We start from the raw sequence: 26017 nt of genomic DNA, 5'->3' as shown, positions 1-26017 counted from the left end.
TGGTCTAGGATTGCAGGCTTTGGCTAAATCAGTTTTGTCTTCTATAAAGTCATTTTCACTAACATCTTAGTTACAAATTTGTTTACATAATGATGGAGTTACAAATGAAGAGTCATAATGTTTGACGTATAAGCAAGGCTAAAGATTATGGTGATTTTGCTTCAGAACTACAGTTTATGACAAGGATATTTATTAAATATTAAAGAACCATTAACTGTACTATTTGGAACACAACCAAACTTTCACAATTTGGGTATTTTCCTTCAGATATGCAGTGAATAGTCACATTCATAAGCTAAAGCTGAGTTAACATAAGGGTTCTACAGATAAATCAGTATCAAAATACATGAGTCAACTGGGTAAGATTATTTAAAAAGACAGTGTTTATTCACTTATGATTTCATTTAAGAAGGACAGTATTAATCTAATATAAATAGGGAAAAAAAGGTTAGAGTACCAAAATAAGAGCATGATAAACTAAAATTCTCACCAAATTCTTGGTCTATATATATATGAAGAAACCAGTAGTTGTTTATATAAATAAAACATCAATAATATGCTGAAAAAGTCAGAAAGTTAAAAAGCATAAAAAGTTAAGCTACCTATTTTCATTAGAAAATACAATCCCTATTGGATTCAACTTTAAATATTATAAAAATATACAGATTTTTACAAATACCAGAACAATCATTTAATGAGTTAATTAATATGAAAGTCACTAAGGTAATTATCCCAAATTAAATCCTGTGGGCTAAAAGAACAGTTGATAAAACTAACTGTAACCATTTAATGTATTTAAAATGCCAAATGTGAATTAGTCTGTTTTAATTATGAAAAAGGTGAAAGTATAACATCTTTAGCTTCTAAAATTTTCTCCAGGCTTTCTGTTTCCTTAAATAATCACAAATACAGGAATTTTGGTCTTAGGAATATTGATGGCTAGCAAATGAGTTTCTTCAGTTCTGTAAGGACTAACTAACTCTCTTCAGAGAGAATAATATTTTCTTTCTTAGAAAGAAATCTCAGCTTCTAATGAAACTGTAAAAGCTGATATGGAATATCTGACAGAGTTAAGGAAAAGTGGAAAAAAAACAGAAAACACAGAAGAAACACAGACTAATAATAAATATTCCTCCTGGAATTCATACCAATTTGACTATATGGCCAAAAATCAGCCACAAAACACATTTAAAGAGTACTCACCACTGAATTATTTCTGTGATCTGAGCCTCCCAATGTGCAACCGATTCCTTCTTATCTGCCAGATCTTTGACCTCTTCTTCTAACTGCTGGTTGCGTGCACTTAAGTTCTCACACAAAGCGGTAAGCTGAAAGGCAGTTTCAAGATGCTTAAAGAAGTGTGACTTTTAGGAACAGGAATTCAAGGTGCCTCAGATGCCTCTTGTTAAATCTCATAAGTCAAAAATGCTTATCTTCCTGATTTCCTATTGTGATGCACCCTCTGGTCACTGAATTTGGAAACATCAAGTACTCTGAATTCTCCTTCTGCCTTTGCTTTCCCTTCACTCCCTATATTAACTGGTTCCCTTTGTGAACATTTTCCATTTGCTGGGAAGAACTCCCCAGTTCTGCTGGTAACAACATCTCTCATTTTTTTTTGTCTTAAAATATCTCTATGTCATCTTTTTTAAAAAAAAAAAAAACAAAACTTATAAGGAGTTTTAAGTATATACAAAAATGAACAGAATAGTATAAACAAATTCCCATGAACCCCTCATTAGCAACTTCAACAGTTATCACCTTAATGTCAATCTTATTTCATTTGTACACCTGTCTTCTTACCCCCTCCTCCAGTATTATTCTACAGCAAATACCAGACATCATATAATTTTATCCATATATATTTCTGGTGTATCTCTAGAAAATAAGGCTCTCTATTCACAACCACAATATTATTATTATATTTAACAAACTTTCTTATATCATCATATAGGTAGTCACTGTTCAAATTTCCAGTTGTCTCAAGATATCAAAAGACTTAACAGTCTGTTAAACTGAATCATACCAATAAGTAAACATAACATAATGGTTGCTCTGTCTTTTAACATAACATAACGGTTGCTCTATCTTTTAAGCCTCTCTTACTCAGAGGTTCTGGAGTACTCCTCTTGGGCAGCTGTTAACAGAATACCATAGTTTGAGGGGCTTAAACAAGAACCATTTATTTCTCCCAGTTCTGGAGGCTGGGAGGTCCAAGATCAAGGCACCAGCAGATTCAGTGTCTGGTAAGGGCCCACTTCCTGGTTTATAGATGGCCATGGGATGAGGGAGTTCTGCGGGGTCTCTTGTTTAAAAGCACTAATCCTATTCATAAGGGCTCTACCCTGATTGCCTAACCATCTCCCAAAGGCTTTGTCTCCAAATAGCACTACATTGGTGACTAGGTTTCAACATCTGAGTGCTAGAGAAACACACTTAGGACACAGCGGCTCCCTTCCAACACTTTAAATTTTCATGTAATTTATTTGTTGAAAAAAGTAGCTTGTTTGTCTTGTAGAGTTTTCTATACTCTGAATTTTTGCCTTCATTTTTGAAAGACATTTTCTGCTGTATAAAATATTTCAGATTGGCAGCTATTTTCCTTCAGCATTCCTTTATTTCTGGGTTCTGTTTCTTTTCTGTTGGAAAGACAGCTTTAAGTTTAGCTGTTGCTCCTTTGAATATAACATGTCTTTCTTCTCTGGCTGCTGCTTGGATTTTCTTTGGTTGCTTTGTTGTTGTTCAGCTGCTCAGTCATGTCTGACTCTTTGCAACCCCATGGACTGCGGCATCCCAGGCTTCCTGGTCCTTTACTATCTCCTGGAGTTTGCTCAAACTCATGCCCATTGAGTCAATGATGCCATCCAACCATCTTATCTGTTGTCCTCTTCTCCTCCTGCCTTCAATCTTTCCCAGCATCGGGGTCTTTTCCAATGAGTTGGCTCTTCACATCAAGTGGCCAAAGTGTTTGAGCTCCAGCTTCAGCATCAGTGCTTCCAATGAATATTCAGGGTTACTTTCCTTTAGGATTGACTGGTTTGATCTCCTTACTGTCCAGGGACTCTTAAGAGTCTTCTCCAGCACACAGTTCAAAAGCATCAGTTCTTTGGTGCTCAGCTTTCTTCACAGTCCAACTCTTACATCCACACATGACCACTGGAAAAACCATAGCCTTGACTAGATGGACCTTTGTTGGTAAAGTAATGTCTCTGCTTTTCAATATGCTATCTAGGTTATCTTCCTCAATCAGCCTTCTATATGGTTCAACTCTCACATCTGTACATGACTATTGGAAAAACCATAGCTTTTACTATACAGGCCTTTGTCGGCAAAGTTATGTCTCTGCTTTTTAATATGTTGTCTAGGTTTTCAGTTCAGTTCAGTCACTCAGTCATGTCCGACTCTTTGCGACCCCATGAACTGCAGCACACCAGGCCTCCTGTCCATCACCATCTCTCGGGGTTCACTCAGACTCACATCCATCGAGTCAGTGATGCCATCCAGCCATCTCATCCTCTGTCGTCCCCTTCTCCTCCTGCCCCCTATCCCTCCCAGCATCAAAGTCTTTTCCAATGAGTCAGGTCTTCACATGAGGTGGCCAAAGTACTGGAGTTTCAACTTTAGCATGATTCCTTCCAAAGAAATCCCAGGACTAATCTCCTTTAGAATGGACCAGTTGGATCTGCTTGCAGTCCAAGGGACTCTCAGGAGTCTTCTCCAACACCACACTTCAAAAGCATCAATTCTTCGGCACTCAGCTTTCTTCACAGTTCAACTCTCACATCCATACATGACCAGTGGAAAAACCATAGCCTTGACTAGACGGACCTTTGTTGGCAAAGTAATATCTCTGCTTTTGAATATGCTATCTAGGTTGGTCATAACTTTTCTTCCAAGGAGTAAGCGTCTTTTAATTTCATGGCTGCAGTCACCATCTGCAGTGATTTTGGAGCCCAAAAAAGTAAAGTCTGACACTCTTTCCCCATCTATTTCCCATGAAGTGATGGGACCAGATGCCATGATCTTCGTCTTCTGAATGTTGAGCTTTAAGCCAACTTTTTCACTCTCCTCTTTCACTTTCATCAAGAGGCTTTTAGTGTCTAGGTTTAGTTGCTGGTTTTTGCAATTCTTCTATAGTGTGCCTGATAGGGATTTAATTTCCCTTTAAGGTCTGTGACATTTCTTGAATTTGTAGCCAAATATTTCTCATAGGTTTTGGAAAATGGTGGGCTATTAACTTTGCAAATATTGCTTCTGCCACAATCGTTCTCCTCTCCTCCTGGGAAAGCAAATATTTTCTGTCAAATTTTGTCATCACATCCCCTATGTCTTGATATATACCTCTTTTATATATTTCTGTGCTTTAAAATGTATTGATATATCTTTACTTCAGCATGGAAAGTTTATTTACCCTTTTCTTTCTTTGCTCCTTTCCAATCTACTGTTAAAATTTTCTGTTAGGTGTTTCAATTATTTTATTTTTTACTCTTAAAGATTTATTTGACTTCTTTGTAAAGGTTCCAGGTGTCTGGTGAAATTCTACATGTCTTCATTTTCTTGAATATACCATACAGTTATTTTAAAATTCAACTGAGAAAATTCCAATACTGGGAATTGTGTAGGTCTGTTTGACTGGTTTTCCTCTCATTTTTTATTTTCTGACTTAGTATTTGGTTGCTGTTATATTTTTATGTCTTGATTTTATTAGGTTGTTTCTCTTGGTATGCATTGTAATTTCTTACTGCATGCCATGCACACTGAATGAAAATTTTAAAGATAATCTGAGACTCTATATAATATCTTCCTCCAGAGAGCGTTTACTTACACTTCTGGCAGGCAACTAAACAAAGACAGATGAAGGACTGAATTACTTAAAGGCTGGGTTTCTGTCACTGAGTGGGCTCATCTCTTTTTGGTTCATGCTTATTAAGAAAATGGAGTCTTTTCAATGATCTTAATTGAAAGCTTGAATTGATTATCAAGGATCCTGCACTGATATTTAGTTTTTAATCTCTCAAACTCATGATAATACTGTGGAATACTGTGCTCAACTTCCTGGATTCTCAGCGATAGCTTTCATATCAGCAAATCCTCAAGAGGAGAAGTGGCACTGAATGCTGGGCTCATCTCTCAGTTCTACTCCTTTCTGTAGGATCTGAGTCAGTAAAGTCTAGGCTGCCTTCCTATTTTCCCAACACCTTCCTGCAGATGAATACTGTAGGCAGTATTCCTACTGTATGAAAAAAAAATTTTTTTTTAATCCATCCAGCTTTATAGTTCTTGGTGAGGTGGTAGTGGTGGGTATGATGTAAGCTAATCTATCACAGAAGCAAAACTTCTTGCTTTATTAAGTGTTTAAAAATCCATGATAAAATATTTGAATATAATTTTTACTTCATGGCTACATTTTTCTGATAAATGGTCTCACTCTGTCATTAGCTATCACTATTCCTTTCTCCCTTTCTGGTATGTTTGTAGAGATATTGTGCTAGTTTATTTTTGATTACTCAGGTTGAAGTAGGTGAATTTATTCTAGAAGAATTATTAACAGGTTTGTGAAGATGAGAAGTCATGGGATGGTTAAATTTATGTCAACTTGACTGGGTCATAGGGTACCTAGACATCTGCTTACACATTCTGCTGGTATCTTTGAAGATGTCTCTGGGTGAGATTAACATTTGAGTCAATTGACTGAATAAAGCAGATTACCCTTCCTAATGTGAGTGGACCCTATTCAATCAGTTGAAGGCCTGAAAAGAAGAAAAGGCTGACTCTAGTGAGTAAGAGGGAACCCCTCCTGCCTGATTGCCTTCAAGGTGCTTTCACTTGTCTTTGGTCTCTTACTAAAACAGTGGCTCTTCCTGGATTTGGAGCCTTCACTAGCTTTTGGACTAGAATTACATCACTGGTTATCTTGGTTCTTAAGCCCTTTGGACTTGGACTAAACTGTCTCTCCAGCTTACAAACTACAGATCTTGGAACACAACTTAGCAACTAAACAACAATTATAAACAAGTGAGCCAATTCCTTACAGTAAACATTTTTATACATAATACGTGTGTGTGATTATCTGAATGTATGCATATAAGGGTGTGTATGTATATATAATCTCTTATTGGTTCTGTTTTTTCTTTTTGAAATACAGTTGACTTACAGCGTTGTGCAGTTTCTGATGAAATCACATCAGCAATATGACTCAGATAAATCTATATCTATCTATAGAGCGAGAACCTTTCCATATTCCATTCCACTGTAGCTTATTACAAGATATTGATATTCCCTGTCCTATACAGTAGAATCTTGCTGTTTATATATTTTACATATAGTAGTTTGTATCTGTTAATCCCCAACTCCAAATTTATCCCTCCCCTTGTCCTTTTCCCTCTGGTAACCCTAAGTTTGCTTTCAGTGTCTACGAGTCACTTTCTGTTTCGTAAATAAGTTCATTTGTATCACTTTTTAAAGATTCCACATATAAGTGATATTAAATGATATTTGTCTTTCTCTGTATGACTTAACTTCACTTAGTACATAATCTCTAAGTTCATTCGTGTTGTGGCAAATGACATTATTCCATTCTGTTCAATGGCTGAGTATTTCAGGAAAAAAGAATGAAATAATGCCATTTGCCACAACATGGATGGACCTCAAGATGACCACTAAGTGAAGTAAGACAGACAGAGAAAGGCAAATATCATATGACGTCAATTATATGTGGAATCTTAAAAAATGATACAAATGAACTTATTTACAAATTTTCTAATGGCTGAGTAGTATTCCATTCCCTTTCATGGATCACAGCCTTGTTGTGGTGAAGGGGTTTGCATAGCTCAAAGAAGCTATGAGCCGTGCTGTGCAGGGCCACCCAAGATGGGTATAATGAAGAGTTTTGACAAAACGTGGTCCACTGGAGAAGGAATGGCAAACCACTCCAGTATTTCTGCCTAGAGAACCCCATGAACAGTATGAAAAGGCAAAAAGATATAGGGCAATTACTAACAGGTCCAGAAAGAATGAAGTGGGTATGCCAAAGTAGGAACAACGCTCAGCTGTGAAAGTAAAGCCCAGTGCTGTAAAGTACAATATTAGAAACCTGTAATGTTAAGTCTGTAAATCAAGGTAAATTGAACATAGTCAAGTAGGAGATGGCAAGACTGAACATGGATAGCTTAACAATCAGTGAACTAAAATGGATAGGAATGGGTGAATTTAATTAAGATGATATGGCAAGAATCCCATAAAAGAAATGGAGTGGCCCTCATAATCAACAAGAGTCCAAAATGCAGTACTCGGGTGCAGTCTCAAGGCAAAGCATTCAACGTCACAGTAATCCAATTCTATGCCCCTACAACCAAGGCCAAAGAAGCTGAAGTTGAACAATTCTATGAAGACCTAGAAGACCTCCTATAACTAACACACACACACACACACACACACAAAGATGCCCTATTCATCAGGAGATTAGAATGCAAAAGTAGGAAGTCAAGAGATACCTGCAGTAACTGGCAAGTTTAGCCTTAGAGTACAAAATGAAGCAGGGCAAAGGCTAACAGAATTCTGCCAAGAGAACGCACTGGTCATAGAAAACACCAGCCAGACATCCTGGAGTGTGAAGTCAAGTGGGCCTTAGAAAGCATTATTACGAACAAAGCTAGTGGAGGTGATGGAATTCCAGTGAGCTATTTAAAATCCTTAAAAATGATGCTACTAAAGTGCTGCACTCAATATGTCATCACATTTGGAAAACTCAGCAATGGCCACAGGATTGGAAAAGGTCAGTTTTCATACCAATCCCAAAGGAAGGCAATGCCAAAGAATGTTCAAACCACCATACAATGGCACTCATTTCCTATGCTAGCAAGGTAATTCTCAAAATCCTTCAGCAGTATGTGAACCAAGAACTTTCAGATGTATAAGCTGAGTTTTGAATAGGCAGAGGAACTAGAGATCAAACTGCTGACATTCACTGGATCACAAAAGAAAGCAGGTGAATTTCAGAAAAATATCTACTTCCGTTTCATTGATTACTCTAAAGCCTTTGACTGTGTGGATCACAACAGACTGTGGAAAATTCTTAGAGAGACAGGAGTAACAGACCACCTTACCTGTCTCTTGAGACACCTGTATGTGCGTCAAGAAGCAACAGTTAGAACTAGACATGCCACAACACACTGGTTCCAAATTGGAAAAGGAGTAAAAGGCTATATATTGTCACCCATCTTATTTATGCACAGCTTACATATGTACTTCTCTGCATCGTACATCACACGAAATGCCAGGCTGGATGAATCACAAGCTGGAATCAAGACTGCTGGGAGAAATATCAACAACCTCAGATATGCAGATGACACCACTCTAATCGCACAAAGTGAAGAGGAACTAAAGAGACTCTTATGAGGCCGAAAGAGGAGAGTGAAAAAGCTGGCTTGAAACTCAACAGTAAAAAAACTAAGATTATGGCCTCTGGTCCTATCACTTCATGGCAAACAGAAGGGGAAAAAGTAGAAGTAGTGACATATTTTATTTTCTTGGGCTCCAATTTCACTGTGGACAGTGACTGCAGCCATGAAGTTAAAAGATGCTTGCTGCTTGGAAGGAAGGTTATGACTAACCTAGACAGCGTATTAAAAAGCAGAGACATCACCTTGCTGACAAAGGTCCATATAGTTAAAGCTATGGTTCTTCCAGTAGTCATGTACAGATGTGAAAGTTGGACGATAAAGAAGACTGAGCACTGAAGAATTGATGCTTTTGAATTGTGCTACTAGAGAAGACTCTCAAGAGTCTCTTGGACTGCAAGGAGATCAAACCAGTTAATCCTAAAGGAAATCAACCCTGAATATTCATTGTAAGGACTGATGTTGAAACTGAAGCTCCAATACTTTGGCCACATGATACGGAGAGCCAACTCACTGAAAAAGACCCTGATGCTGGGAAAGATTGAGGGCAAGAGGGGAGGCGGGTGGCAGAGGATGAGATGGTTAAATAGCATCACCAATTCAATGGACTTAAATGTGAGCAAACCTGTGATACAGCAGAGAATAGAGGAGCCTGGCATGCTGCAGTCCATGGGGTTGCAAAGAGCTGAACAGAACTTAGTGGCTAAAGAAAAACAAAATATTCAGTTTCATATATATCAATATATACCACATCTTCTTTAACTATTCATTTGTTGATGGACATTTAGGTTGCTTCCATATCTTGGCTACTGTGAATAGCACTGCTATGAAGATTGAGGTGCATTACCTTTTCAAATTTGAGTTTCTCCAGATTTATGTTCAGGAGTGGGACTGCTGGATTGTATGCTAATTCTATTTTTAGTTTTTTAAGAAACCTCCATCCTGTTTCCCATAGTGCCTGCAACTATCTACATTCCCACTAACACTGTAGGAAGGTCCCCTTTCACCACATCCTCTCCAGCATTTATTCTTTGTAGACTCTTTGATGATGGTCATTCTGACTGGTGTGAGGTGGTATCTCATTGTAGTTTTCACTTGCATTTCTTTAATAATTAGTGGTGATGGGCATCTTTTCATGTGTTTGTTAGCCATCTGTATATTTTCTTTGGAGAAATGTCTATTTAGGTTCTTCTGACCATTTTTTGATTGGGTTTGTATTTGTTATTGAGTTATATGAGCTCTTTGTATATTTTGGAAATTAAGCCCTTGCTGGTTGCATCATTTGCAAATATTTCTTTCCCAGTCCACAAGTTGTCTTTTCATTTTATTTATGGTTTTCTTTGCTGTACAAAAGCTTTTAAGTTTAATTAGGTACCATTTGCTTATTTTTGCTTTTATTTCTATTGCTTTGGGAGACAGACCTAAGAAACTACTGCTATGATTTACATCACAGAATATTTTTCCTATGTTCTCTTCTAGGAATTTTATAATATCATGTCTCACATTTTTTTCCAATTTAATTTCCTTGGCACTTTTGCTGAAAATCAATCAACTATAAATAGGACATCTTATTTTTGGACTCTACTCTCTTTCGTTATATCAAGGTGGTTGTTCAGTTGCTCAGTTGTGTCTGACTCTTTACGACCCCATGGACAGCAGCACACTAGGCTTCCCTGTCCTTCACCATCACCCAGAGCTTGCTCAAACTCATGTCCATTGAGTCGGTGATGCCATCCAACCGTCTCATCCTCTGTCGTCCCCTTCTCCTCCTGCCCTCAATCCTTCACAGCATCAGGGTCTTTTCCAATTGGTTGGCTCTTTCCAGCAGGTGGCCAAAGTATTGGAGCTTCAGTTTCAGCATCAGTCCTTCCAATGAATATTCAGAGTTGATTTCCTTTAGTAATCTTTTGATTACTGTAGATTTACAGCAAGTTTCAAACTTTGGTAGTATAAACTCAACTTTTATACCCACTCTCTGAAATATTTTTGATCTTTTTGTATACCCATATACATTTAACAATAAGCTTGTCACTTCTAACAAAAAAGCCTATATAATCTTTATAGGGATTTCCTTGAATCTACAGATTAGAGAACTGCAGTCCAACAATACACAGTATCTCTCTCCATTTGTTTAGACATTCTTTAATTTAACTCAGCAATGTTTTGCATTTGTCTTCCTTTAGTTAACTTTGGGAACTCTGAAATTACTATTTTCGATAACTGTGTCCACTATGAAACTTTTTTTTGAGAGGACGCATCAATCTCTTGATGTTAACATATACCAGGTGTTTTTGAGAATGTTTTTTGCAGATGTAGTGTCTTCACTAATTCTCACAACACATCATTTTTTGATCACCATTGCTTTTGACAGCCCATCCAAATGATTTGTGGTTGGCGTTTCAGCTGGAGATTTGCAAGAACAGGAGGAAATACAGATTTTTGCACTGCCATGTTACAATAGTTAGAAGTAGTCTTAAATAGATTTGTTTAGTATTTGTCAGAAAAAGCTAATTTTTTCATTCTTACTAAACAAAAGCATGCGCTCTGGAGCCAGACTACCTGTGTTCTAATCCCATTCTGCCATCCCCTAGTTGTGAGATTAGTAGAATAGCTTAACCTCCCTTTTGCCTCAGTATCTGTAAAATGCTAAGAAAAATAGGGTATACCTGAAAGATTTATTGTGAGGATTAAATGATTTATATAAAGTAAATTAGGAGGGTAAGAAGTAAACTTTACCTAAGTATTGGCTCATTTTGCATATTTGAGAATAAGATTTTGCTATTTGTGAACTGACATATTTGGTTTATGATAATTATAAGACTACATAGGATATGGAAGAGTGCTCATGTTTTAAGTGAAAAGGCAGATTAGAAAATATAATGTATATATGACTGAAATTATGTAATAATATGTGTACCAACCAACAGAACCTGGAAAGGAACATATAGAAGTAAAATAGCTGTTTCAGGTTGATGAAATCATAGGTAACTTCTATGCTGAATATTTTCCACACTTTGTATAAGTTTGATTTTACTCAAACTAATTATTTAAAAACAAGATACAAATGATAATCTTTTCTCACTGGAAACCATTTACTTCCACTGCTTGGCACAGATGGTGATTTTACTTGCAATAAGTTACCTTTAATAGAAACTTTGAATACAGACTTCTGAAAATATCAATAAGGTTTTTTCTATTTAATTTTTAATTTTAATTTTTGAAGTTAAAAAACCTGACTGTGAGAATCTACTAGTTATCCAAGTTTCAAAATTAACACACTAATTGCTTTTTGGTTTCTATAGCTGAAGTTGTGTTGAGAAGGAATTTGGTTCTCTCCCAGCTGGGACAGCTGGTGTAGCAAGGGCAAAGGTATTCTTGTGGCCCTAGAGCACACAGCTTCAGCACTTGTGACTCACGGACTCTAGAGCGTGGGCTCATTAGCTGTGGTGCATGCACTTAGCTGCCCCACAGCATGGGGAATCTTCCTGGACCAGGGATCGAACCTGTGTCCCCTGCGTTGGCAGGTGGATTTCTCATCCACTGAACCACCAGGGAAGCCTTATTAGTTTTATTTTAGTGGAAATAACTAACAGCTCTTCAATAATGTTCATACCATATTCATAGTCTAAAATAATTTATAGTACTTAGTATTTGGTCATTTTCCAGTGTTTGTATGCATCAGCTTTGCAAGCACAAAATAAACTAACAGAGTTCTTTCGCAAGTGGCTCGCAACCAAACAAGCAAGTCATTTTTAAATGCTTACAAAATCATGGGAAAAATAGTGAGAGAAATGAAAATAAATGTGGAATATGTTGGAAATTAAGATAAAATGAAGAGTCTCTTTTTTGTGTGATTATGTAGCCATTGTCTTTCAATCTGTTGTTGAAATGACTAATTAAACATAATACTTTGGAAAATATTAGAACTCATTATAAAGGACAATTATCCAAACCTTATTTATAAGTACAACCATTAAAATTGCAGATTAACATTAGGATTTTCTCAGATGTTAACAAATCACACAAGAAATGCAGAATGATGGCAATTTAAGAAATCTGAGATACTAAATGGAAAAAGATTCCTTTAAGTATCTGAAATTTTGTTCATAAATCTAGTTCTTGTAATCTAGGTTTAGTCTATGGTTCAGCCCTTTGTTTGTGCTGTAGGGTTTAGACAGAGTTGGTTTCTTGGGCTTCTTACATACCAATGGTATTATTTCTAGCTATTATCAGTTCTCCATCATGAATAGGATCAGAATTGTCAAAATTTCTCTAGTTTGGCTTAATTGTTCCTGTACTTGCCAAAGGCAGGCCCTAACTTAGCTAGCCGTGACATTATAAGTGATGAATTTGAAAGAAAAGAGTGAAAGAGATGGAAAGTGAAATAAAGAACAAGGGCTCAAAAAACACTGGGACAAAGAACAAGACAAGGTAAGCCAAGTCCTTTCTCCAGAAGACTCCTGTAAAGATTGGTAAAATGAAAAATTGGCTTTTCACAGAAGCAATCTTTGATATAAGGAGAAATATTACATAAAAAATGTACATCAAATATAAAATTATATCTACAACTACTATGGCAGTATTGAATATCTAGCATATGTCAATAAACATAAATGAGATTGAATCACTCACCTTATCAAGCTCACTTGTCAGTTTTTTATTTTCTTCAGTTAGTAACACTTTTTCTCGTTCATACTGTTGCTTGAATTCATTTTCAAATTCTTCCCTTTCACTTTGACTAATACAATTCAAAATATGCAAGAAAAAAAGGAGTTGAATTAAAACTAAAATAATGGTATTGTATCATATGCTCTATTCTGAAAAACCACTATATCTCAATTGCTCCAAATCCCGATCCTTTCCCTTAAAACGAAGAAATCTCAATCATTTCCTTTTAATTAATAAATAGATTTGTCTGCTTACCTACATTTATTTTGTTGTTCATTTGAAAATCTGAGGAAGACATCTGATTATGCTCACCTTATTTGGCTGTGTATATGCTAGGAAGTATGGGAACATAAGGAAGCAAGGGGAAAAGGAGGATACAGGGATCACAGTATGATTCTACACTCAGGTCTAGACTGCACAGAAAATTCAAGAAAACTCGAATTATACTACCAACAGTTCTCTCAACACACTCAGGCCATCCTTCCCTAATTCCTTCTTTCCTTATTCCCTACGTACCTACCAATCTACATGCATATACATATAACACATTTAATGTTAAAAAACTTGTTTAGTTCTGGGGGACAGAACTGATTAACCCTTAGAGGTAAACACAATTCTAACAAACTTTTTAAAAACCTCCCTTTCACTTTCATGCATTGAAGAAGGAAATGGCAATCCACTCCAGTGTTCTTGCCTGGAGAATCCCAGGGATGGGGGAGCCTGGTGGGCTTCTGTCTATGGGGTCACACAGAGTCGGACACGACTGAAGTGACTTAGCAGCAGCAGCAAGGGAGACAGGGGAATCAGTTTTTGAATACTGAATTGAAGTGTAGAGAAGAGCCTTCTCTCTACTGCAGTTTGATGGAGAAAGTTGGTTAGCAGCAAATAAATTTCAAAGTGAAGTAGTTCTGGATAATTCTATAATTGCTTCCAAGTCAACAAAGAACATAAATAATGGTTGATTTAAAAATGTAACCTTAAAAATCCCTTTATCACTAAATTATTGAATATAAATTAAATTATAATTAAATGATTAACTTCTAGGAAAATAAACATTTTGTGTCCAAGCAAATGTGTCACTTTATTATCTACAATCAAAATGTGAAATTCAGTTATGTTTAGAATCTTTCTAGATTCAGAAGCAACAAAAACAACTTAAAAAATATGAAAAACTACAAAGACGCATTCTTTCACAAATATAAGTAGATGAAAGTAAATTGAGTAAAATTTCTATAAAGGGCTTCCCTGGAGGCTCAGTGGTAAAGAATATGCCTGCCAATGCATGAGACATGGATTTCATTTCTGGTCTGGGAAGATCCCACATGCTTCAGAGCAACTGAGCCCATGCACCACAACTACTGAGCCTGTGCTCTGGAACCTGGAAGCCACAGCTACTGGACCCACGTGCTGCAACTACTGAAGTCCAAAGGCTCTAGAGTCTGTCCTTGGCAACAAGAGAAGCCATTGCAAGGAGAAGCCCTCACATTGCAACTAGAGAGTATCTTCTGCTCACCGCAACTAGAGAAAAGTCTGCACAGCAATGAAGACCCAGCACAGCCAAAAATATTTTTTCTATATGAAACCATTTTTGTTTTTTGCTATTAGCATTAAACATAAGTCTCTGCCATACTTAAAATAAACAAAAAAGAAAGTGAAAGTGTTACCCAGTCATATCCAACTCTTAGATCCCAGGGACTGTAGCCAACCAGGCTCCTCTGTCCATGGAATTCTCCAAGCAAGAATACTAGACTGGGTTACCAGTCCTTTCTCCAGGGAATCTTCCTGATCCAGGGATCAAACTCGCATTTACTGCATTGCAGGCAGATTCTTTACTGTCTGAGCCCATGTGCTGAGGGTCTACTATGGATGGCGGTGGTTTAGTCGCTCAGTTGTGTCTGACTCTTGCAACTGCATGGACTATAACCCATCAGACCTCACCATCCATGGAATTTCCCAGGCAAGAGTACTAGAGTGGGTTGCCATTTCCTTCTCCAGGGGATCTTCCCAACCTGGGGAGTGAACCCAGGTCTCCTGCTTTGCAGGCAGTCCCTTGCATTGCAGGCAGATTCTTTACCAACTTAGCCACTTTCCTGGTCTTCCTGTTCACTGGTAACCACCTTGAAATCTTGAGAGACTGCCATATTCACTTAACTCATTGCCTACTTTTTCCTCCCTGTGCCAAAATCTGGCTTCTGCTGTCATCACCAAAAAAAAAAAAAAAAAATGCTGTCTCAAACCTATTGTTCCAACTGTTACTATATCCAATCTACTGGCTACCTTTGACACTGTCCCCATTTCCCTCTCCTGAAATGCAGTCTTCCCCTGGCTCCAGTGATGCCCACTCTCCTGATTCCTGCCTACATTTTGACTTTATAGCTGTCTTTGTGAGCCCCCGCCATCCCCTCTTTCCTCCACATAAATGCCAATACTCTCAGGTATTCTGTCTCAGGTGCTCAACTTTTCTTTACCCGTTCTTCCTGAGCTATGGCATCTATTATATTACCTGATTTCAATTATCATCTATTATGCTGAATTTACATCTGAATCTATATTGGAGATGAATTAGAACTAATTAAACTACTTCAATCTACATTGGAGAAGGAAATGGCAACCCACTCCAGTATTCTTGCCTGGAGAATCCCATGGACAAAGGAGCCTAGCAGGCTACAGTTCATGGGTTTGCAAGAGTTGGACACGACTTAGTGACTAAACCACCACTACGCTGGAAGCTTTTCTGGGTTTCAAATTGTTGACTTGATATCTCCTCAAAATTGTCTCCTAAGCATCTCCAATTCAACATGCCCAACCCTAATAACAGATAATCAAGTTACCACCAACCCCACCTTCCTTTCCCTATAACCATATATTCGACTTACTCTTCTCTTACTATAGGAAAAAACATAGCTAAGGTCAACCTCTTTGCTTATGTGCCTGCTCAAGTACACTTTTTCCCTCTCTGTCTGAATCTACTGGGTACTTTCTATCAGATTACAAGCATGGTGTTATTTTTGAGATGAATTTCTCCTCCAATTATTATTTCAGCTTTTACTACTTCTTGTTCTTGCAATAAAAGACCTCCAATAATAACAGTGTTATCTATACCCTGTCTCCAAACACTCTCCTTCAAGTCTTCAGATCCATTAGGGGTTTTCTGGCCACTGAAATTGTACTTATCAAAGTCACCAATGACCTTCATATTTGATTCAGACCTCATCTAATTTGACATGTAGACAGATTTGATACACATTCATCCTAACATCAAATCTGGGCACCAAATTTGCCTGATCTTCTTCCTATCATTCTTCCTGGCTCTTTCTTATCCACTTTGCTGTTTCTTCCTCATTTCCCAGCTTCTAAAGATTGGAGCTCCAGGGTACAGTCCTAGGACTTCTTTTTCACCCATATTCATTCACTAAGTGATCTCATATAGTCTCACCCTTTTTGATATCATGTGAGTGATAGATACCCCCAGGATTTATTTCCAGCCCTGAAATCCAGACTTGTTTATATGATGACCTGTTTGACATTTCCACCTGTATGTCTAAAAAGCATCTCACACATAATTTGTATAAAATGAGCTTCTGATATTCTCATCCCAAACTTACTTCTTTTGTAGTCTTCCTCTCTAAATGGTACCTATTTTCTCTTAATTGCTAAGGCCTCAAACTGTAGTATCACCCTTGATTTTTCCTTTCTCTCTTATCCATATCTAGTCTATCAGCAACTATCATTATCTTTACCTTTTCTGCCACCAACCTAGGCTCAAGCCACCATCATCTTTTGCCTAGATTACTGCAATAGCCTTCTAAATGGTTTCCCTGCCTTTTCTCTTATCTAGGTCAGACTTTTCTTAAACTAGTCATCAGAGTAACCCTTTTAAGTCAGTTTTTGTCCATTTTCCACTCACTATCCTGCAATGCTTCCCTGCCGTGGTTTTGAAAGGGAAAGTGAAAGTCGCTTAGTCGTGTCTGACTCTTTGCGACCCTATGGACTATACGGTCCATGGAATTCTCCAGGCCAGGATACTGGAGTCGGTAGCCTTTCCCTTCTCCAGAGGATCTTCCCAACCAGGGACTGAACCCAGGTCTCTCACATTGCAGGCAGATTCTTTACCAGCTGAGTCACAAGGGAAGCCTGCCATGGTTTTACTGTAAGTAATTGTAAGTCACTGAAATGATTTATAAAACCTTGCATGATCTGGCCCCCATTACCTCTCATATATATCTCTCCACTATTCTTTCCCCTTAACTCTGTTTTATCTACATTGGCCTCGTTTTTAGTATTATTATTTTAATAGACTTTGTTTTTTCGAGTGATTTTAAGTTCATAGCAATACTGAAAGGAAAGTACAGAGATTGCCCATATATTCAGAGTGGTGTGTTTGTTGCTATTAATGGATCTACATTAGACACATCGTTATTACTAAAGCTTTACAATTTATATTAGGTTGTATAGTGACATATATAGTTTCACTGTCCGAGAAATCCTCTGTACCCTGCATATTCATCCCATTCTCCTTCCAACCCCTGCAACCACTGATCTTTTTACCATCTCAACAGACTTGTTCTTAATATAAAATGTTCTTCTCGTACATACGTAAGGACCCACTTTCTTTGGTCCTTACTGAGAAATCACCTTTTCAGTATAATTTTTCCTGGCTATCATGTGTATGTGTGTGTACAATTTAATTCTCACCCTAATGCTTCACAGTTCCCATCCTCTGCCTTACTTTTTGTTCTTGGACTTAATAATTATCTAACATATTCTGTATTTTACTTATTTTGTTTATATTTTATTTATAGTCTTTCACCATAACTAAAGGAAAGCTCCATAAGGACAGAGAATTTTTGTCTGTTCACTGCTATGTCCCCAGGGCCTACAACAGTGCTTTCACATAGCAGGTTCTAAAAAATCTGTTGAATGAATGGACCAAACTAAATTAAACTCAAGCTGCCAATATAAGTTGAGAATGACAATAACATACATTTAGTTCCCTAAAACCTAGAAATTTGAGTATCACTGATAATTTCTTCTGCTTCTCATTTCTCATATCTGGTCATTATGTCCTCCAGGTTCTGTCTTCTCAGTAGACTTTCTGAGTTCACACGCCTTTCTCCATCTTAGCTGTCATACCTAAGGTCCAGGCACCTCATCTCTCATGGATAGATTCCTGTCTACAGTCTGCTCCTTTTAATCTATACAGTAATAAGAGTGATCTTTCGAAAATATAATCATGATACTTTACTTCACTAGTTTTAGAATAAAGTCTAAATTCCTTACATTCCTTTATGATCTTGCCTCTATTTTCCTTTCCAGTTTCATTTCTTAACACTCATCTTTATTTTTACACCTCCACCATAATGAACACCTTTCATTTTCTAAATGTGTCATTGCTACCCTTTTCCTATAGATTTTGGCAAATTCTACTAAACTTTGGCTGGACACTCTTCCACAGCTATATATTTCTTATATCCTTGGTCTTAACTCAGAAACAATTTTTGTTCAAAAAACCCAGACATACCAAAGAAACATTAAAAAAAAAAAGAAAGAAAGAAACAACAACAAAAAAACCCAAGCAGCAAAGTCACCTTTTGTGTCTCTTCTACAAATGTTCCTATACTTCCCATTTGTTTTCCTATGATGCTGTAATATAATCTTCTATTTACAATCTTGACTGCTCTTCTCGAGGACTAGACTGTATTTACTGCCTATGTTTCTCCAATCCTTGACACCAAACAGGTATTCAACAAGTAATTATTAGAGGAGTAAATAACTTGATTCTTACCTCTCTCTCCTGTTTTTTTCCAATTTGTCTTTCAAAATCATAATTTCTTTGTTGAGAGCAAGTTGTTGGCCTTCTGAATCATGTAGTTCTTTCTTCAGATTTTTAATTTCATTTGCATGTATTCCTTCTCTCTTGGACAATTCTTCTTCGTAAAAGATACTTTTCTTTTCCAAATCAGTCTTTAGTTTGGTTATTTCTTGCTGATGTTCTATGCTGCATACTCCTGGTGAGTAACTAATTTGTTTTTGCTATAGAAGTAATAATACAAGATTAGTTAATCTGTAAGAATAATAAAATATAAATAATAACTATAATACAAAGGACTGTTCATGGAAACGAATATTACTTTTTTGCATATTATTATATAGACTAATACTTTATTAAGGCTGTTAACCTTTTGTCTGCCATACGTTACTAATATTTTTCTAAGTGTGTATTCCTTTATTGTTGTATTTTAGTCTCCTTCACACCAGGATTAAATATTTATCTATATTTCTAATAGTACTTATATAATCATTTGTTTTACATTTAAGTTTCTAATTTATATATAACATTGTTTGTGTATGACTTAGGGAAAAATCTAACTGCATCCAGTTTCTGATGTGAAACTAATAAAATGTTATAAACACATTTGAGTCTTTAACAGATTAAATTGGGGGAGAGGTGGTAGAGCTAGAATGCACAAAAAGAAAAGGGAGAAGGCTTCTGCAATGGTTCAAGGAGAAATGACAAAGGTCTAATCTAACATCTCTGTAGCCATTCTAGGGAAAAAATGACACAATTCTTTGTATTTAGGTAGGGTAGTAAGAAGGAGAAATTTGGTTCAAAGCCATCTGTTTTAGAAATTAGGTCGAAATATACTCTTGGTATCAAAGAGAAGGGAAAATGTAAAGTCCAACAGCTCTTCCAAGTAGTGCTTAAGGTAAGCAGAAGCATACAGTCAAAGGTTATGACTATAAGATTTCCTGAGTTTTGTACCTTTTCTATTTTGTTATATGCAACTTTCCCAGATGATCCACAATAAAACTTTTAGAATCCAAAGAACCTTTGAGATTATACTTAGTGACAACAAGGAATCAGAATCTAGAGGGTAGTGTGTCCTTTTTTTGAAGTCTATATTAAGGGGAGGGACATATCCTGGAGTAGAAGTACATGCACTCATCTTCCTGACAGAACACCAAAATCGCAATTAGCTGCTCAACAACCATCAACAGGAGAACGTTGGATCCACCAAAAAAAGATACCCCACGTCCAAAGGCAAGAGAGAAGCTACAGCAAGATGATAGGAGGGGGACCATAAAGAAAACGGAGCACTGAAGGACTGACGCTTTTGAACTGTGGTGTGGGAGAAGACTTGAGAGTTCCCTAGATTGTACGGAGATCCAACCAGTCAATCCTAAAGGAAATCAACCCTGAATATTCATTGGAAGGACTGACGCTGAAGCTGCAATACTTGGGCCACCTGATGTGAAGAGCTGACTCATTAGAAAAGACCCTGATGTTGAGAAAAATTGAAGGCAGGAGGAGAAGGGAAAAACAAAGATGGTTGGATGGCATCACCAACTCAATGGACATGAGTGTGAGCAAGCTTCAGGAGTTGGTGATGGACAGAGAGGCCTGACATGCTGCAGTCCATGGGGTCGCTAACAGTCGGACACGACTGAGCAAATGAACTGACTGACTGAGCAGTGTTAATAATTTTCTGTTTCACATCTAAGTCTGTGATCTATTTTAAGTGAATTTTTGTGAAGGATGTAAGTTCTATCTATAGATTCTTTCTTTTTTTTGGTATGCGCTGTCTGGTTATTCTAAACCATTTGTTAAAAAGAACATCTTTACTCCACTGCATTGCCTTTGTTTACTTTGTCCACAAAGGCCCGTCTAGTCAAGGCTGTGGTTTTTCCAGTGGTCACGTATGGATGCGAGAGTTGGACTATAAAGACAGCTGAGCCTCGAAGAATTGATGCTTTTGAACTGTGGTGTTGGAGAAGACTCTTGAGAGTCCCCTGGACTGCAAGGAGATCCAACCAGTCCATTCTGAAGGAGATCAGCCCTGGGTGTTCATTGGAAGGACTGATGTTGAAGCTGAAACTCCAATACTTTGGCCACCTGATGCGAAGAGCTGACTCATTGGAAAAGACCCTGATGCTGGGAAAGATTGAGGGCAGGAGGAGAAGGGGGTGACAGAGGATGAGATGGTTGGATGGCATCACCAACTCAATGGACATGGGTTTCGGTAGACTCCAGCAGTTGGTGATGGACAGGGTGGCCTGGCATGCTGCGGTTCATGGGGTCACAAAGAGTCAGACACAACTGAGTGACTGAACTGAACTTTACATAGATGCTGTACCTATATATTTTCTTGTCAATACCATACTGTCTTGATTACTGCAGCTTGATATAAATCTTGAAGTCAATATTTCAACTGTGCTCTTTTCCTTCACTATTGTGTTGGCTATTTGGGGTCTTTTGCCTCTCCATTGACGCTTCAGGCTTAATTGGTTGATATCCACAAAAGAACTTGCTGAAATTTTGACTTACATTGCAACAAATCTATAATTGAAAGCAGGAAGAACTGACATCTTGATAATACTGAGTCTTCTTGTCCATGAACATGGAATATCTCTTCATTTATGTAGTTCTTCTTTGATTTATTTCATTAGAGCTTTATAGTTTTCCCCATATAGATCTTAAGCATATTGTTATATTTCAGTATTTCATTTTTGTAGGTGCTAATATTAATAGAATTCAGTTTTAAATTTCAAATTCCATTATTCATGGTTAGTATATAAAGAAGTGACCAACCTTTGCATATTAATCTTGTACCTGCAATCTTGCTATAAATGCCCTATTAGTTCCAGGAGATTTTTGTTAATTTCTTTGATTCTCTACATAGACAATCATATCATCTGCTAACCAAGATAGCGTTATGTCACCCTTCCCAATCTGGATACCTTTTTCATTTTATTTTCTTGTCTTACTGCACTAGCTAGGACATACAGTATGATGTTGAAAAGGAGTTGTGAGAGGAAAAATCTTTGTTTTCTTCTTGATCTTAGTGAAAATTTTCAAGCTTCTTTCATTAGATATCATGTTATCTGTAGGTTCTTTGATAGATACTTTGTCAAGTTGAGTAGTCCCCCCCATCCCTAGTTTACTGAGTTTTTATCATGAATGGGTACTGGAGTTTGTCAGATGCTTTTTCTGCAGCTTCTGATATAGTCATGTGATTTTTTATCAAATCAATGATGCATTACATTAATTGACTTTTAAAGGTTGAAGCAGCTTTGCCTACATATATGGGATAAAAGCCCATTTGGTTGTGGTGTATAATTACTTTTATATATTGTTGGATTCAATTTGCTAATATTTTGTTGAGGACTTCTCCATCTATGTCTATGATGCATGTTGGTCTGTGGCTTTCTTTTCTTGTACTTTGTCTGGTTTTGGTGTTAGTATAATTCTGGTATCATAGAATGAGTTAGGAGGTATTTCCTCTAGTTCTATCTTCTGAAAGTGATTGTAGAGAATTGGTGTGATTTCTTCCTAAAATGTCTCGTGTAATTCACCAGTGAACACATCTGGGCCTGATGCTTTCTGCTCTCGAAGCTTATTAATTATTGACTCAATTTCTTTAACAAGCAGAGCCTTTCATATTATTTACTTCTTAGTCTAGTTATGGCAGCTTGTGTCTTTCAAGGAGTTGGTTCATTTCTGCTAGGTTATCAAATTTGTAGGCAAATAATTAATTGTCCATAGTATTTCTTTATTAGCATTTTAATGTACATGAGTTGCATAGTGATGTCCTGTCTTTCATTTCTGATATTAGTGTTCTCTCTCTCTTTTCATTTTATCTTTCTATGTGTTTTATTTTACAACCAAAGTTTAAAAATATAGCAGAAAGCACAGCAGGCAAAACAATGATTAAACATATTCTTTGCAAAAAATTTACCACAGAAAAGAAAAAAATTTTAAGGTAATTTTTAAGTATACAAAATGACGTAAGTTATACTGATAGGTAATTCCCTTTCTTTTCAAGTTTCCAGTGGAATTATTAAATTTATATAAGGTTTTCAAATTTCTGAAACAAAATCTGGTCAAAAACCGTAAGAATAATATAATCAGACTCATCTCAATGCAAATTTAACATAAAAATTTTTAAATAAAATGTTAACATTTGTAACCTACTGCTGTACTGAAATTCAACTATTATATGAGCAACTTATTCCCAGAATGTAAGAATACTTCATGCTAGAAAACTTAATATGATTTCTCTCAAATATAGATAAAGGGACCCCCCCACCTTTTAGTATCCTAAGGTAGAAGTTAAGATGATTAATCTTAGATCTTTCTTTTCTAATATATGCATTCAATGCTACAAATTTCCCTCTAAGTACTGCTTCTACTACATCTGCCAAAGTTTGATAAGTTGTGCTTTCATTTTCATTTCATTTCTCATGAGATATTTTCTTTGACTTGTTTTATTTATAAGGGTGGTGCCTTATTCCCAAGTATTTTGGAATTTTCCAGCTATCTTTTCGTTACTGACATCTAGTCTGATTCCACTGTGGTCTGAGAGCAGACAATGTATGATTCCTATTCTTTTAAAATATGTTAAGGATTTGTTATGGTATGGCTTAGAATGTGGTCCATCTTGGTGGATATCCCATGTAAGCTTGAGAAGAATGTGTATTCTGCTGTTGTTGATCTATAAAAGTGAAGTCGCTCAGTCGTGTCCAACTCTTTGCCATCCCATGGACTGTAGCCCACCAGGCTCCTCTGTCCATGGGATTCTCCAGGCAAGAGTACTGGAGTGGGTTGCTATTTCTTCCTCCAGGGGATCTTTCCAACCCAGGGATCAAACCTGGGTCTCCTGTGTTGCAGGCAGACGCTTTACCTTCTGAGCCACCAGGGAAGCCCCATCAGTTCAGTTCAGTTCAGTTCAGTCGCTCAGTCGTGTCCGACTCTTTGCGACCCCTTGAATCGCAGCACGCCAGGCCTCCCTGTCCATCACCAACTCCCGGAGTTCACTCAAACTCATGTCCATCGAGTTGGTGATGCCATCCAGCCATCTCCTCCTCTGTCGTCCCCTTCTCCTCCTGCCCCCAATCCCTCCCAGCATCAGAGTCTTTTCCAATGAGTCAACTCTTTGCATGAGGTGGCCAAAGTATTGGAGTTTCAGCATCATTCCCTCCAAAAATCACCCAGGGGTGATCTCCTTCAGAATGGACTGGTGGGAAGCCCCATAGATGTCCTTATACCCATATGATTGATGATGATGTTGAATTCAGCTATGTACTTACTGATTTTATACCTTCTGGATCTGTCGATTTCTGATAGAGGGGTGCTGAAGTTCCCAAGTATGACAGTGAATTTATCTCTTTTTAAAGTTCTGCACTTCTGTCATGCACCTCATGCATTTTGACGCTATATTGTTACACACATACATGTTAAGTATGCCAGGTCGTCTTGGTGACAAACAATGCCTTTCTTCTAAAAACTTTCCCCACTCCGAATATCACTCTGTTTGAAATTAATATAGCTACTCCCACTTTCTTTTGATTAGCGTTATCATAGTTTCATTAAAGTCTTTTATCTTATCCATCAGAGCTATTTTCAATTCATGGTCTGACCATTTCAACAACCCCGAGTCTGGTTCTGATGTTTGCTCTATTGTAACTGTTTTTTGACTTTCAGTGTAATTTTTTATTGTTAGGTCACCATGCTGTACTGAGTAAAAGGAACCGCTGTAAATAGGCTCTTAGTAATGTGGTGGAAGTTGTGTGGAGAGGGGAAGTGTTCTGGAACTCTAAGAGTAGATATCAGTATGTTATTGAGCCTGGGCTTCTGGCCTGTGAACTTAAGACAACCTTGTCAGCTATTCTCCCCCATTTACCTGTTTGGACAGGGTGACTACAGTGGGCTGGGATGGGTTATTTCCCTTCTCTCAAGTTAGTTAGGTCTGATGAAACCTCAGCAAATTAGGTTCTAGTTGAAGACACACCTTGTTAACAAGGACAGACTGCTCTGGTGCATTTGACAACTGCTATCCCTACTGTTAGTACAAGGGGTATTTTCCTCTGACACTCACTGTAGGAAAACCTGGCGGAGCTCTAGGATGTATAGCTGATGAAACCGTGAGGGGTCCCCAGTGATGAGGGTCCCCTGGAGTTTTTGTATCTCAGACTTGTCTGCGCTGAGCCACCAGCAATTTTTCAAGTGCAGTTCATGCTTCCCTGCACTGCACTGCTTTCCTACAAGGGTTCCTACTCTCCTAAGTTGGGATGCTTTTGATCTGCGTGTCACTCTGTCCAACTGGCAGGGTAGGAGTTCATTCTGTGATACTACTTTTCTTACACAGTGTCAGCCTTTATTTTTGGGGGCTCCAAAATCACTGCAGATGGTGATTGCAGCCATGAAATTAAACAACGCTTACTCCTTGGAAGATAAGTTATGACCAACCTAGATAGCATACTGAAAAACAGAGACATTACTTTGCCAACAAAGATCTGTCTAGTCAAGGCTATGGTTTTTCCAGTGGTCATGTGTGGATGTGAGAGTTGGACTGTGAAGAAAGCTGAGCGCCAACGAATTGATGCTTTTGAACTGTGGTGTTGGAGAAGACTCTTGAGAGTCCCTTGGACAGCAAGGAGATCCAACCAGTCCATTCTAAAGGAGATCAGCCCTGGGATTTCTTTAGAAGGACTGATGCTAAAGCTGAAACTCCAATACTTTGGCCACCTCATGCCAAGAGTTGACTCATTGGAAAAGACTCTGATGCTGGGAAGGATTGGGGGCAGGAGGAGAAGGGGATGATAGAGGATGATATGGCTGGGTGGCATCACCAACTCGATGCACATGAGTTTGAGTGAACTCCGGGAGTTGGTGATGTACAGAGAGGCCTGGCATGCTGCAATTCATGGGGTCACAAAGAGTCGGACACGACTGAGGGACTGAACTGAACTGAACTGAACTTTTCTTACAAGTCTAAGAACTGTTGATTTTTCAATTTGTTCAGCCTTTTACTTGGTATTAGAACAAAGTGGTGATTTCCAAAGTTCTTACACGCTAGATTGGAAACTGGCAGTATTCTCTGAAGTTTTACAATATGGGATCCTATGATCTGCAAGTAGTTTTACTTCATTCCTAGGTTGGATGACTTCTA

General features: G+C 37.6%; 1 protein-coding gene across 14 annotated transcripts in view; it reads right to left on the bottom strand.

Moving 5' to 3' along the window:
* Positions 1-26017, bottom strand: part of CDC42BPA (CDC42 binding protein kinase alpha) — a 299246-nt gene that overhangs the window by 69968 nt on the left and 203261 nt on the right. For all 14 annotated transcript variants that reach the window (XM_040263625.1, XM_040263632.1, XM_040263627.1 and 11 more), the window contains 3 exons: positions 18853-19100; positions 13032-13137; positions 1204-1328 (listed from right to left, as the gene is read on the bottom strand). In XM_040263625.1, coding sequence (XP_040119559.1) covers positions 1204-1328; positions 13032-13137; positions 18853-19100 — 479 coding nt within the window. The remainder of the gene's footprint in view (positions 1-1203; positions 1329-13031; positions 13138-18852; positions 19101-26017) is intronic.

The sequence above is a fragment of the Oryx dammah genome, unplaced genomic scaffold, assembly GCF_014754425.2.
Source record: "Oryx dammah isolate SB20612 unplaced genomic scaffold, SCBI_Odam_1.1 HiC_scaffold_21, whole genome shotgun sequence".
Classification (NCBI taxonomy): domain Eukaryota; kingdom Metazoa; phylum Chordata; class Mammalia; order Artiodactyla; family Bovidae; genus Oryx; species Oryx dammah.
Note: the sequence above shows the minus strand (reverse complement) of the source record. Positions and strands in the feature narration are given on the sequence as shown.